General features: G+C 45.1%; 1 protein-coding gene and 1 long non-coding RNA gene across 2 annotated transcripts; one reads left to right on the forward strand and one right to left on the reverse strand.

Moving 5' to 3' along the window:
* The first annotated feature begins 1494 nt into the window (after nucleotides 1–1494).
* On the forward strand, nucleotides 1495–1926 carry LOC136465577 (uncharacterized). Its single transcript, XM_066464254.1, has one exon. The coding sequence runs from the start codon at nucleotides 1495–1497 to the stop codon at nucleotides 1924–1926; it is 432 nt and encodes a 143-aa protein (XP_066320351.1).
* Nucleotides 1927–7698: 5772 nt separating this feature from the next.
* Nucleotides 7699–15499, reverse strand: LOC136463325 (uncharacterized). The gene is made up of 3 exons (XR_010760988.1): nucleotides 15365–15499; nucleotides 9948–10043; nucleotides 7699–8541 (listed from the first exon to the last, which is right to left on the reverse strand). It is a non-coding gene; the product is annotated as an uncharacterized lncRNA (long non-coding RNA).
* Nucleotides 15500–15738: the final 239 nt, after the last annotated feature.

The following is a 15738-nucleotide window of genomic DNA, read 5'->3' on the forward strand; positions in this document are numbered from 1 at the left end:
TCCAATCATTGACACCTTGTGGCACACTTGATGAAGAAGGTTGATCAATGACTTGTACATCATCTTCATCTTTTGGCTTGATGTCTCTCACCGGAATATTCTTCATAGCCTCTCTCAATGGTTCATCACCTACATCAAGATTCTCATGTGCTCCTTGAGAGCCGTTAGATTCATCAAATTTCACATCATATGTTTCTTCAACTAAGCCAGTGGCATGATTAAATACTCTATATGCTTTGGACTTTGATGAGTAACCAACAAGAAAACCAATATCACAACATCTTTGAAACTTCTCTAGATGTTGTCGCTTCTTGTACATGTAGCATTTGCAACCAAACACCCTAAAAAAGGAGACGTTCGGCTTCTTCCCATTGAGCAACTCATAAGATGTCTTGTCAAGAAACTTTTGAAGGAATAGGTGGTTGGATGCATAGCATGCGCTATTGATAGCTTCCGCCCATAAAGCTTCGAGGGTGTTGTACTCATCTAGCATTGTTCTTACAAGAGTGATCAATGTCCGAATCTTTCTCTCAACTACACCATTTTGTTGAGGAGTATATGTTGCGGAGACCTCATGCTTGATCCCAACTTCTTCACAATAGGCTACTATGTTTGTGTTGTCAAATTCTTTGTCGTTGTCACTTCTAATCTTTTTGAGCTTCACTTCAAATTCATCTTGTGCTCTCTTGGCAAACTTCTTGAAGCAAGATGCAACTTCGAATTTGTCATGAAGGAAGAATACACATGTGTATCTTGAATAGTCATCAACAATCACAAAATAATAAAGATTTCCTCCCAAACTCTTGTATGTTGTTGGTCCAAATAAGTCCATGTGAAGGAGTTCTAGCACTCTTGTGGTTGACATGAAATCTTTTGTTGAATGAGTATTTGCAACTTGCTTGTCGGCTTGACATGCACTATAAAGCTTGTTCTTCTCAAACTTCACATCCTTCAATCATCTCACCAAATCATTCTTCATTAGCTTCTTGAGTGAGCTTATTTCAACATGAGCAAGTCTTCTATGCCATAGCCACCCAAGTGTTGTTTTAGTGAATAGACATGTTTTCAAGTTAGCATCTTCAGAGATGAAATCCACTAAGTATAGGTTGTTGTATCTAAATCCTTTGAATATCACTTGATCATCATCCTTCTTAGATACAACTTTTTTCTCGGTGAACAAGCATTGAAAGCCAAGATCACATAATTGTCCAACGGATAGCAAGTTGAAGCTCAATGAAGCAACATAGAGCACATTTGAGATAGAATGATCATTTGATATTGCCACTTTGCCTAATCCTTTAACCTTGCCCTTAGAATTATCTCCAAATGTGATTCTTTCTTGTCCATCTACTTCTTCATCTAATGAGGTGAACATACGAGGATCACCGGTTATATATTGTGTGCAACCACTATCAATAACATAGTTCCGCTAGGCGCTCGCCTAGGCGCGACTAGGCGCGACTAGGCTCTAGTCGGAGGGTGTCCGCCTCGCCTATGGGGGTAGGCGGACCCCTAGGCGGCGGTGGCTCGTCGGCGGCGGCGGTGGTGGTGGAGCGCCTGGCGGAGGTCGTCGGTGGGGGAGGAGCTTCGAGCAGCGGCGGGCGCTCGCGCGGGCTTGCGCGGGCGACGGTGGTGGTGGAGGAGCGCCTGGCGGAGGTCGTCGGTGGGGGAGGAGGAGCTACGAGCGGCGGCGGGCGCTCGCGCGGGCTTGCGCAGGCGGCGGTGGTGGTGGAGGAGCGCCTGGCGGAGGTCGTCGGTGGGGGAGGAGGAGCTGCGAGCGGCGGTGGGCGCTCGCGTGGGCTTGTGCGGTCGGCGGCGGGCGCGTGCGCGGGCGGCGGGCGCTCGGGCGGGCGCAGGCGCTCGGGCGGCGGCGGTGTGGGAGGAGGCGTGGAGAAGGTGCGCTGGGCCGTTTTTAACGGTGGATAAGGTGGGTTGGGCCGTTTTTATGGGCCTTTCTTCTCTTTTCTCCCTGTTCCATGACCATTGGTCTTCTATTTTTTCTTTTCTTTTAAGTACTTAAGTATGTATTAATAAATTTAAGTATGTATTGGAAAACGCCTAGAAAAACGCCTAGGAACGCCTAGGCGCGATTAATCCCGCCTAGGCACTAGGCTGAGGGTCAGCGCCTAGATTCCGCCCAGCGCCTAGCTGAACTTTGATCAATAACCCAATGATTTTCACCGGTCTTGTAGTTCACCTACACATAAGAAATCAAGCTTTAGGAACCTAAACTTATTGAGGGTCCTTCACCTTCTCAACAAGTGACTTTGCAACCCAAATTTTCTTAAGTCTATTCTTGTTTGGAGGTCGTAAGAACATGACTTTTATCTTTCCACTAGAATCCTTTCTAAGCATGTAATGAGCATTGAAAGCAAAAGGTCTAGCATGCTTGGTAAGGGTTATGGTGGTGGAGTTTGGCACTCATGGGCAAACTAAACACATGAGTTCACCCTTGGCCATAAGGCATAGGTGTGTAGAGGATGATGACGATGGTGACGGTGAAGATGATGAAGAGTCAATAACAATGGCGATCACCTTCTCATTGTCACTATCATCGGATGAGCCACTAGATGAATCAATGTTCGTGAGCCAATCACCGACGATGTATGCCTTTCCACTTTTCTTTTTCTTATGAAAGTCATTCTTACCATCTCTCTTCTTGTATGGCTTATTTTTCTTTTTCTCATCTTCTTCTTTATTGCTTGAGTCATCTTTTTTGCCCTTGTACTTGTACTTGTCTTTCTTAGGCTTTGTGCATTGATGTGCTAGATGACCAAGTTCTCTACAATTATAGCAATCCATCTCGGAGATTGGCTTCCTTCTAGAGCTTGTGAAGAACTTCTTCTTGCCATCGAACTTGATGCCACTCTTACTGAGCTTCTTTAGCATCTTAGCGGTTCTTTTCACCATAAGAGCAAGGCTTGCATCATCAACTTCATCATCACTTGAGCCCTCATACGCAAGCCTTGCTTTGCCCTTCTCTTAGCCAGCTTTAAATGCTAAGTCTTTTTCTTTCTTCTTAGTAGAGGATGAGCCATCTTGTGGTGTGATGTGCATTTACATCTAATGAGCATTGATCTTTTCCAAGATTTGTATTGGTGTAGCGATGGAAAAATCACCTTAATGAAGCACGGTCATAATATGCCTATATTTGTCAATGGGAAGGACACTCAAGATCTTTCTTACAATATCAGATGGTTGCATTTGAGTGAGTCCAAGCCCATTGACTTTCTCTACAAGAACATTCAAGCGTGAATACATTTCATTAGCACATTCTTTGAGAACAATCTCAAAAGAGTTAAGCTTTTTCATGACAAGATGATAGCGTTCCTCACGGTCACTCTTTGTTCCCTCATGGAGCGCACAAACGTCTGACCATAGTGCATGGGCGTCTTTGTGATTCCTCACCCGAATAACACATCTTTGCAAAGGCCTCCAAAGATGGTGTTTCGAGCCTTTGCATTCCATTTTTCGTAATTCACCTCATCGCCTTGTAGGTTTGTAGCATCCCGAGGTTTTAGGAAGTCTTGTGAGATAGCTCTAAGTATTCCAACATCTAGAGCTTCTAAATACGCCTCCATGCGGATTTTTCAATATGAAAAATCATCCTCAAAGATAGGAGGTCTATCCTAGTGAGATATCTTTCTCTAAGCGGTTAAGCCTAAATACGTGAGCACGAGACTCCAATACCAATTGAAATGATCAAGATGCCCAAGAGAGGAGGTGAATTAAGCTAATTCTAAATTTCTTTGTAATAATTAAGTCCTATGGTTAGCCCAATTAACCCCTTGTGCCTAGAAAGTGTTTCTATTGATCTACCGCATAAAAGTTTAGCAACCTATGTTCCAATCATACTCTAGCATGGCAATTCTATGAATGTAAAAGACAAAAATTAAATTGCTCAAAGTAAATAGAGAATGAGGAACATGGCGATATTTTACCGAGATATCGGAGAGTCGCCACTCCCCACTAGTCCTTGTTGGAGCACCCGCGTAAAGGTGTAGCTCCCCCTTAATCCGCGCAAGGATCAAGTGCTCTCTACGGGTTGATTCTTTGACACTCCATCGCGGTGAATCACCCACAACCGCTCACAACTCGAGTTGGGTCTTCCACAAGCTCCGCTAGATGATCACCAAACTCCCAATCACCACCAAGCCGTCTAGGTGATGGTGATCACCAAAAGTAACAAGCACGAACTCTCACTTGACCACGACAAGCCTAATGAGAAGAGTGGATGCACAGTTTGCTACTCTTGATCTCACTAATGAGGACTCTCTTTGGGATTCTCAAATCTCAATCATCTCACTAGGACCTTGCTCTTCTTAGCACTCTCAAAGGTGTTTCTCAGCTATTAGGAGTGAGCAAAAATAACCCCACACACGAATAGAGGAAGTATTTATAACCATGGCTGAAAAACGAACCGTTATGTGCTTCTGCGGGGTAACCGAACGCTCCGATCATGTTGACCAGATGCTCCGGTCAGTTCTCCCTGAACTCCTGTGTTTAAAATGTGACCTGACGCTGTCCGTTCTCCCTGAACTCCTGTGTTTAAAATGTGACCCGACGCTGGACAACGTCCGATCAACACTGATCGGACACGTCCGGTCATGATTTTCCCTCTCTAGAACCTTACTGGACTCGACCAGACGCTGGAACAAAACATCCGGTCACTTCATCTCTCAGCGTCCGGTCGCACCAGACGATTTCACCTTAATCAAATGAATTGACTGGACTCTGCGCCAGCGTCCGATCACCCCGGAGCCAGCATCCGATCAGTATTTGACCCTCCATTCACTTTCAACTTTCGATCATATGTGAATGAAGTTTCCTCTAAAGGATCTAAGGGCTTCTTAGGAGCTACCTAGTGCTAGATTTAGCAAATGAGCACCACACCTAACTCACTAGACTCACCTAGATCAAGCTATCCGTCCATACCCCCTTAATAGTACAGCCAAAGAAAAAAATAAAGTCTTAAACTACTCTAAGTGTCTCTTTCACTCCAATCGATACTTAGAACTAGTCCATCCTTATCAAACCAAAAACAATTCTCATCGTAAGGGCATGACCACCATGATAGCTCAATCGATCTTCATTACTATGACCTAACTTAATTGCCTCTGAAAAACACGCGTTAGTCATAGTAATCACGTATTGTCATTAATCACCGAAACCCAACTAGAGGCCTAGATGCTTTCACATATAATGTTTCATCAAACTTTAAGAACACTCCAACAACAAGGATCATTTTTGGTTTAAGGTAACCCAAGGGAAGGCAAGATGCCAGCAAGAGTCATACTCAAAACCACGATAGTATTTGTACACCCAATGTGAACCTTCATTCTTGCATGTCACGTCTGAAAGGGGACCGTGACGCCTAAGAGGAAGGGGGTGAATTAGACAATTTAAAGTCTAACTCTAAACTATGGCCTCTTTTTTTAACTTTAGCAAAACCTATGCAAAAAGATAAATTATCTAAATGTGCAACTATGGTTTTGCTAGTGTGTTGCTATCTCTACCACAAAAAAGAGTTATGCAAACAATGTAAACGCGGAAGCTAAAGAGTAAGATAGTGATATGCAAACACTCATCGATTACTCCGATATTTTTATGAGGTATCGAAAAGCGCACAAGCTTTCTCCTAGTCCTCGTTGGAGCCCCTCGCAAGGAATCCCTCGCAAGGGCCAAGCTCCTAATCGGATAACTCCGTGGATAGCCCTGGGCCTTCTCCACGCGCAAGTGGGTCTCCGATGTGCCTTCCGACAAACCTCTCCAAGACCGCTCTCGCCGTCTTCACTATCAAGCTTCCGACCGAAACATTACGGGCCCTGTTCCCTTCGGTACATTGTGGCGGCCACACCACAAACACGGTTGATGTGATCTCGCAAGACTACAAACCCCTTCGATGTACAACAATGGTGTGCGCAAGCACCGAGTGGTAAGAGGAATGCAAACCTCACTAAACACTAGGCCTAAACCTAGAGCAAACGCATAAACGGTGGTCTAATCAAACAAAACACTTCGCAAAGCACCTACGCTAATCACCTAATGAATCACTAAGCACTATGCAAGTGGAGATCACTAAAATGGTGTATCAACGCCCTTGTATGTTTTCTTAGCTCCACTCTAACTCAAATGGCCGGTTGAGGGTCTATCTATAAGCCCCACTGAGAAAGTAGCCGTTGAGGACGAAACCCACTTTTCTGTTACTGACCGGACGCTGATCACGTCCTGACCGGCCGTGTCCAGTCACTAACAATGGTCACTTGATCTTCGGTGCGATCAACTGATCGGACGCTGATGGCGTCCAGTCACATGCCACCGGACGTGTTCGGTCGCAACTATGTCGTTTTGGAACCTCTGGAAACGATCGGACGCTGCACATCGTGCGTCCGGTTGTCCAGTCTGCTGCGTCCGGTCACGCTGAACACACTGCCGTGACAATGAACAGTATCACCGGTGCGTCCAGTCACGGCTTCGATCAGCGTCCGGTCACGCTAAACACACTGCCGTGACAATGAACAGTGTCACCGGTGTGTCCGGTCACTACTTCGGTCAGTGTCCGGTCACAGCTGCCGACGCCTGATGTTGCCTAGCACTTGATCGAAGCGTCCAGTCACTCGTAGGGCTACGTCCGATCACCTCTGCTAGGCTCATTTCTTCGCGATCTTACGTCCGGCTTGGTTCTAATCTTCGTGCTTAGACTTTGCTTGACCTTGTATATCTTATATGCATCTTCACATATCTTTCTTGAGATGTTATCATCGGATCATCACATCGCCTTCGTCCGAGTCATATTTTGCATCCTATTGAACTACAAAACAATTATTTACAAATCCATTAGTTCAATTTGGTTGTGTTGGTCATCAAACCACCAAAATCTAAAGTAAATGTGCCTAGGGTCCATTCTCCTTACAACGTCTAAACAAAATAAAATTGGTTGATAAAAATATCAATAAGAGGAACACATATTATATGGATTCTTGAACAAAACCATGAAAATCATATCTGACCTAGGGATTAGAGAGAACAATAAACCAAACCAAATTCCTCAACAAAATTCCGAACAACTCCAATTTTTTAAACAATGGAGAATCACACGCACAAAAAGCCTTCATTGATAAATTAGTTCACACCGAGTGACTCCCCTAGTAGGAAAACTAATTAGTACTAGTTGCTCACCCACACAATTTGATACTATTCTGACAAAAAATAACATAATCAACTAAATAAAACAGACAATACCACCACCTAAAAAAACATTATCCAAAGCAATATTCAATGCAACCAACTATAATATTCAGCCAACATTGACTATTTTTTGGTCATGCCCAGTGCCTCCAGCCAAATTACAAATCTATTATTGATTTATGTGGTCTTCATCTTGCAGAATTTTGCAACAACAAAAGGAGTCAAACACAGAACTCTAACCAATCAAAATGACCAAAATACAAAAATATGACAAAAAGTTATAAATGACCAGAAACTCTCTCATATGCAAAGGAGTCACAAGTAGCAGAAAAAATATATACCTTGTGTTGAAAAACTAAATAACAGGAAAGCTATATACATGCCTAACTTGTAAGGTTCCTAAATTTTAAAACTTTACAATAGCACACCTAGTTACAAGCTTATCATTCAAAAAAAATAATCTAAAGGTTCAAAACTTGTAATTTGGAAACTTTGCACTCTAAAATCAGGAACTTCGCAGTAGCTCATTTGACACATTGTACTTCCAAACCAAAAATGTTGCATTGCACACGAAAATTAGGACATTACAATTATATTATAGATAGTTCTGAATTTTTGTACGTCTAAAACTTTGGGCTATGAATTTAAGAAATATCAACTGTCACATTACAAACTTTTCACTCCAAGTAAAAACTAGTAATTTTCAAAAACATGTGCTCTAAAAAATTGTGGAACTTTGCAGTAGCTCACTAGAAAAATATCCAAGATTAGAACTTATGTTACGCCCCAGGTTAAGGACCTTCACACTGACCTAGTTTAGAAACTTTGTAATTCTAAACATTATACTCCTAAATGCAAACATTGTCATTCAAATCTTTGCACTCTAGGTTTAGGAACTTCCAACTATCACAGAAGAAAACTTTTTACTCCAAAGGTTAAAAACTTTATAATTTTGAAAACTTTCCACTCAAATAACTCACTTTAAAAACATTGTACTCTAAAACTTTGTAATGCACCCCACATTTAGGGCATTTCTAATGCAATGCGCCTAGTTCCTCGTAAACATGTAAATACTTAAAAACCCTTTCCATACAAGTACTAATATGTTTTAGAGTACAATGCCCAGAATTTCAATATGGAAAACTCTTCATATTGGAAAACAGAACCTTTCTACCTAAGTATTGAAAATTTCTAAGACATAAGGGAAAAAACTTTCTATATCCAGAATTTTACCATGTGTGCCAAAACTTTCAAATTGGAATATTGCAAACTTTGAAATCACAAATTCAAAAACTTACAACACCTTCAGATCTGGTATTCAGAAACTTCCATAATTATATTCAGAAAAACTTCCTACATGATAAAATAATATATATCAAGTTGCATGTTTGAATCTTTATAAACAAAAATACAAAACTTTTAAATTAAATATTTAAAGACTTTGTACATATCTAGCTTTCAAGTTACATTTTAAACTTGCACTTGAAATTGAGAAACTTGCAAATTCAATATTAAAAGCTTACTATGTCTCTATAGTTTAAGTTAAAAATTTTAAATTCAATATTCAGTTTAACATGTAATCACTAATTTGAAATAAATTCTTGCCCTCTAAATGTACAAACTTTGAACTAGGATGCTATAAACTTTGTATTCCCAGCACCCAAATGCATTTGAAGATCCAAAAACTTTGTAATTAAAAACTTTCAACACAGACATTGAACTATAATATTCTAAAACTTTATACACTGAACTCTAAAAACCTTTTAATTATAAAGTTATCCCTCTAAATTCAGAAGGTTCATGCGGTACATTTCTAGAATTTACACTTCTATATCCCAACGAAACAGAACTCAAATTTGAGCCACCAATTTTACAAACTTTGAAGTATGACTTTATAAACTTTCTACTCTACCGTGCCAAACTTTATGTTTACCATGTGCCCTATTTCATAGTTTTCTACTTTTAGATTACATATTCAAATCTTTGAACGTATCTAGTTTTGACGTGGAATAATAAAACCTTTGAGATTGGAATTGAGAAACTTCCAAATTAAATATTTATAACTTAGTACATCTCTATCTATCAAGCTAAAGCTACATATTTAAAACTTCATAGACAGAATTCAGAACTTTCAAATTATATAGTTAAAAACTTGGTACATATCTATCTTTCAGCTTTCTAGTTACATATTAAAAGCCCTTGTATCTCAAATTTAAAACCTTACAAATTATATAGTTCAAAACTTTCTACACCTCTACTTTCAAGTTACATATTAAAATTTGTATAGACTGGTATAAAAAACTTTAAAATTTATATATTTAAAAGCCTCCTACATAGTACATTTGCAGTTTTATAATTGAAAATATAAATATAATTCAAAGTATATATACAAGAGCTGCCTACGTCTCCAACTTTCAAAGTCCCTATATCAAAATGTTTCTACATTATATCTAAATCAATTTTCAGATACTGCATATTGAGGATTAAAAGGCACAAGTGAAAGATCTCCATGAATTTGATCACTGCATATTGCAGAATGCAATACCAAAAGTCAAGGTTGAGAAGTAAAATATCAACAATGCACAATACCTCAAAAATTTACAGTTCACATCATTCCAGGTAAAAGTCCAATTCAGAAACTTTAAAGGTTAAAAACACCCACATGCTATCGGTTTCTGTGACGTTCTACACTGACCCAATAACCCTCGACTTCCTGAAAAATAAACACACTGCAATAAGTGGAAAGAGTGGCACCAAACCTTTTATGATTCTCATACTTCAACTTCACATCTCTTTCTTTGCATGGTGGATAGCATGGAAGGCTCGATGGTTCATAGGCACAAGGTTCTGAAGAACTGAATCCACATAAATAATAACTTGATAAGCATAGCTTAACAAAGGAACAAAGAACCACTTATTTGTTTCCTACTCAGAAACTGATCTCTATGATACACGAATGCAAATTACCATAATCCGTGTAATCTTGGTGAGATGCAGATTATCCTTTTGCATAATGGCTGGTCATAAATTATCTTATTTTTTCTTTTATTTTTGAATTTATTTAATGCGACAGTTCATTATAGATGCCTTGACGGTAATCGTGTAATATTAGTCTCACTGTTCATAGCATAAGTTGCAAGTGCCTCTCATATCTGGATCGATAGGAGAGTCTTGAGAAGTGACAGGGTAGACAATGGCACATCTTTAAATTTTTTAGCAAGGCACCGTTTGAATGCAGAATCAGGAAATAAAAGATTTTGAAAAAGAATTTGAAGCACAACTTTGTTGCAACAAAAAATAATCAATACTTGCTGTAATTTTTTTACTGAGTGCTGTAATTCAGACACACTATCAGAAAAGAAGAGAGCCTGATTCGCTCTTCAAACATTCTATTGAATATTCTTGCTGTCCAACAATGACATGACAAGCAAACGAGCTTGTTAGAAAAACAAACTAGCAAGAAATTTCCTTGGTTGCCACATGGTACTGAAAACTAAAGCTAAAGTAAAAATTACACACAATTCTAGACATACTTCCTTTTATCCATCAGAGACGGAAAGCTGACCGGTTAAATTAGCTCATCCTCTCTCGTGCAATCTTATACTATACACAGATCCTTATTAACCCACTGCAATGGACGCAAGCAAATATAAGGCACCACCATGGCACTCAATAACTGAAAAAATTAATGAATTATGGCAAATTGCACATTTGTGATGCACATTTCAGATTATCACAACTCAATTATGGCACATAGTAAGCACATTGATATTGTTGACAAAAATAGTAATCCTAGATTCTAAACATCATAAATAACTCAACGACAACAAACTTCGATGTAAGATTTAGATTCTGAAGTACTCCCTCCATCCCCAAAAGAATGCAATTCTAGAACTGCGTCATGTTTTAGTATATCAAGTTTGACCAATTATAGATAAAAAAAGTATAAATATTTATAATATAAAACAAATATCCTTAGATTAATTATCAAATGTATTTTTATAATAAATTAATTTGAAGCCATAAATGTGAATACTATTTACTAGAAACTTGGTCAAAGGTGAAGTACTTTAATTGGCACGCAACCCATAGTTGCATCCTTTTAGGGACAGAGGTAGTATATCCATTTGTTAAAAATCTAGAAATGGGATCAACTCCAAATTTTGTAGTGCATCAATTATTCAAATGCAATTTATGCTATATATTCAAGTACAGGCAATCCTTTGCATGTCTAAGAACCAATGTTTTCAAGTCGTCTAGTCGACTCTGGTCGCCATGGGACTGACCAGACGATTAGTCGCAATTAGTCGTCGGCTAGGACGACCAGTCGAGTCTGGTCTGGGCAGTGGGCACACCTACCATCATTGGAGGAAGAGCTCATTTTCGTGAGCTAGGGGGGACCAGAGGCGCAGAGCCAGGGAAGAGCTTCACCAAGAGGCGTGCTGGCTGAGGAAGAGAAGCAGAGAAGAGAGAAAGAGCAGAGCAGCAACAGCCGTCACGCACAGGAGCAAAGAAGAGAGAGACCAGAGCAGCAGCAGCCGTCACGCACAGGAGAGGAGAAGAGAGAGAGCAGAGCAGCAGCAACCGTCACGCACCGGAGAGAATCTAGAATGAGAGATGGGAACCCTGGAGACTTGGCCTCCTGTATATATATTACAGACCCTAGTGGGCCAAATTGGTAGCCCAACTACTCCAGTCAGGCAAGCCCAAAGAAGGCAGTGCCCAGCCTAGTCGTACAGCCCCCTGGTCGGACGACTAATCGTGATTAGTCGTCGACTAGTCGGACGACCAGATTTCTAGTCGAGCTAATCGAGTCGAAGTCTCTAATCGAGGTCATGGTACCGACCAGACCGACTAATCGTGATTAATCAGATGACTTGAAAACATTGCTAGGAACACAGCAAGCTTGATTGGCTAAAAATCCACACGGAATTCGTACATCAAATCTGAACCTTCATTCTTGCATGTCACATCTAAACAATAAATATTTAGTTGATGAGCCATGAAAACTATGTCTAACATAGTTGCATAGGGATTATATGGGAACGGAACACCAAATCCTTAAAAAAATCTGAACAACTCCAGACACTAGGGTTTATATTCGCATACAACAAAGTTTTTTTTTGAAACAAGGGCAAGAGCTCTGCCGCTCAATTAAGACAGAAAGAATTTATGTACAAGAGGGCTAGCCAACGGGATGTCAAAAGGGCACCCGAAGGCTAACCAACCCACACGACGCAGCTGAGCACTAACACGGCACACTACCATGGGTTATCGTTACCGAGCATGGCAGAAGACGCCAGCAGCTCCGACTTCTCATGGCAGTCCACACACAAGCCACCCACCAACGAGCCCGAAGCAAGCGGCCGCAACCGGTCATCGTTGCCAAGCTCAAGCACCCCGCAAAGAGCAGCTCCGACTTCCAATCACGGCCACCCGCCTCGCCTCCAGCGCTTGCCGACCCCTAGCAGACCCCAGCCAACGATGAAGGAGGGTGCTCGCCACGTGTCATCGTTGTCGAGCCACGTCCCTGACGCAGCAGCTTCGACTTCTCGCAGCAAGACCCACCTCCACGCGTCATCGAGGCACCAAGAAGCGAAGAACAATCGCCGAGGAGACATCGAGGCCACGACGAAATCCAAACGCGACGCCTTCAGGAAGGTAGCGACGTCGATGGCGCCACCGTCGCACGTCCAAAGTGGACCGGGCTTTCACCCTTGGATGATAGTGCTAGAGGGGATACACGACGCCCCCAACAGGGAAAGCGGCACCCACAGGTGTCGCCGTCGCTAGGCTTTCGCCCAAGGAGTCCTCAAGCATGAACGTCAGGCAATGTTCGCCAAGGCGCTATTCCACGCCCGCCTAGGCGCGCATAGTCGCTAGGCGGAGGGGTACCGCCTCGCCTAGGGGGGTAGGCGGTACCCTAGGCGGCGCGGACGTCGTTGGTGCCGACGGAGGGAGGAGGTCAGGTGGAGGAGGTAGGGATGTTGGGCGGGCGGCAGAGGCGGAGGTGCGAACGTCGGGCGATGCAGAGAGAGGAGGGAACGTTGGGCGGCACCGGGGGAGGAGGGGACGTCGAGCGGCGAGGGCGGAGCTAGAGACGTCAGACGGCGGAGGTGTGAGCGGCGGCTGAGCAGGAGAGTGCGAATGGATGGAGGGATGAAGAAGTTGAGAACCGGACAAGGGTTGGTCGGTTGGATGGGCTTGGGCTGCTTTGTTGGCCTCTTTGACTAAGTATAGGCCCACTGCTAGGGTTGGAGAAAGAGAGAGGGACCAGGAGCTCTCACCGCCGCCGCCAGTTGAGCTCGACTCGTGCCGTCCCGATCTGCTCCCGCCGCCGGTCGAGCTTGCCCCACGCCACCCCAATCTGCTCCCGCCGCCGGTCGAGCTCGCCCCGCATCTCCCTAATCTACTCCCACCGCCAGTCGAGCTCGTGTCGCGCTACCCCGATTTGCTCCATCGACGCCCGGCCGCCATGAGCTCGCGGACTCTTCCCTCTCTGCGGTGAGTCTTCCCGTGCCCCAAGCGGCCAAGCTCCTCATCTCCTCCCTCCTCTGTTCTTGCCTCCTCTGCTCCCCGCCGCCGCCTCCTCTGTTCTTCCCTCCTCTGCTCCTGGCCTCCTCCCTCCTCTGCTGTGGTTCTCAGGCTCGCCTAGGAAACGCCTAGGCAAGCCTAGGCGCGCCTAAGCTCTAGGCGAAGGGTCACCGCCTAGATCCCGCCTAGCGCCTTTTGCAACCTTGACGTCAGGCCAAGAAGCAAGGCCCCTTGCCATCCGTCACTGCCTTCACCGTTGTCCTGCCGCTCCACAGTAACCCCTTTAGAGGGGCCTCGACGCACCGGCTGCACACAACAGCCGCACAGCTACGTCGGCGGTCACCCCCTCCGGCCGGGCAACGCGGAGCCGGACCTGACTCCGCTGCTCACGAAAACACCGCCGCACAACCAACGCCTCAGGCGGCCGCTGTCATCGGCTCTTGGCATGTGCTGCCGACGCTGCGATCCAACGTCAGCCACCACCAGACACGCGCCCCACCCCCGTGGGCGCCGCCCCCTGCCCAGCGGCGTCAGAACCGGCAGTAGAGCACCGGTGCCGACACCCTTTGCTGTCGCCGCCGCCTCCGCCTTGGCCAGCCACCGCCCTCGCCGGCCCTTCAAGAGAGTGGCGGGTCCAGGTACCGAAGCTCCAGATCCGGCCGCGTGGGCACCGGATCCAGCCGCCCCGGACCCGAACCAGCGATCCGGGCCAACGCAGCCGCCACCGCCAAGACTAGAGGAAGGGACGGGCGAGGGAGAAGGGGATCCGCCGCCGTCCCCACGCGCCAGCCGGGCACCAGCCGGCGCCACCAACAGCCGCGGCGGACGCCCCCGCCGAGCTCCACGCAGCCCGAGTGGGAGGAGATCCGCCGGCTCGCTGTCACCTGCGCCACCAAATCGCGAGGAGAGGAGGAACCCCGCCACCGCCATCCCGGCGAGCCGCGTGGCCATGCCTGCGGCCAGCTCCGGCGGTGGCGTGGCAGGGGGAGGGGGGAAGGGGCGGCTGCTAGGGTTTGGGAGGGCGCAGCCGCCCGTGTCGCCCGCGGGGGCGAGAGGGCCACAATGATCGCATACAACAAAGTAACATGGCCACGATTGCAGATTGCAGAACAGAGCAAGAGATGAGTAGGGTGGCAGGAAACTCTGTATCAGACTTGGCTCGTTGTTCATCAGTTCACATATGCAGATATTAACTATGGATTTGTCCACAATCTGCTCTGTGTTTTTCTGGTATTAACTATTCCCTCAAACAAATTAACTCCCTTCCACCTTTTGGTTTTCTACAAATTTCAAAATCCCCAAAATATGAACGACCAGGAACTTGCTGATGTGCAAAAATAGTCACAAGTAGAAGATGACATTGGCTCTCGCTGCAATCTGGCCTGGCGACGCCAGTTTGAGCGGCGGACTCGCCGGGGCTCCTTGCTCTATGTAATATAGCCTTCCACCTCCAGCTCAACGGGGAAGAACAGGGAGCGCCAATCCCCTTCAAGCTCACGAGAATACGGCTGCGTGAATCGAGAATATGGCGGCAGATTTCACGTCAGGGGCGATTTGGCCTCCGCCATGAAGCAGATGAACAGAAGCGTGGTGAGGGGAGATGAAAGTGGAGATGAAAGGGGGACGAGGCGGTCGCGCGTACCTGCAGGAGCTGGAGTCTTTGGAGGCCGTCGCCGGTGACGACATCGACGTCCTCGCAGCGGCGCCGCCGGCAGTCGTGTCGCAATAGGGTTTGGATCCTTCCTCCCGGTCCTGATTGCAGCCGCCGGATCTCGACGGCTGCCGGGAGCCCCTCGCTCCTCAAACCACAGCCCGCTCGAATCCCCCTCTGCCTCCACCTCGAATCGAGACCACGATGACGAATCCGCCCCAAATCAAAGCCGCGCCGGCGACGACGGACCTTCACCTCCACGCCAATGGGGGCTGCACCGGCTTCGATGAGGCCTCTGCCTCCACGTCGACGGGGGAGGTGTTGACAAATAAGGCATTTTCATATTTATTTTAATCCATAAAAAT

Source organism: Miscanthus floridulus, chromosome 7 (assembly GCF_019320115.1).
Source record: "Miscanthus floridulus cultivar M001 chromosome 7, ASM1932011v1, whole genome shotgun sequence".
Taxonomy (NCBI): domain Eukaryota; kingdom Viridiplantae; phylum Streptophyta; class Magnoliopsida; order Poales; family Poaceae; genus Miscanthus; species Miscanthus floridulus.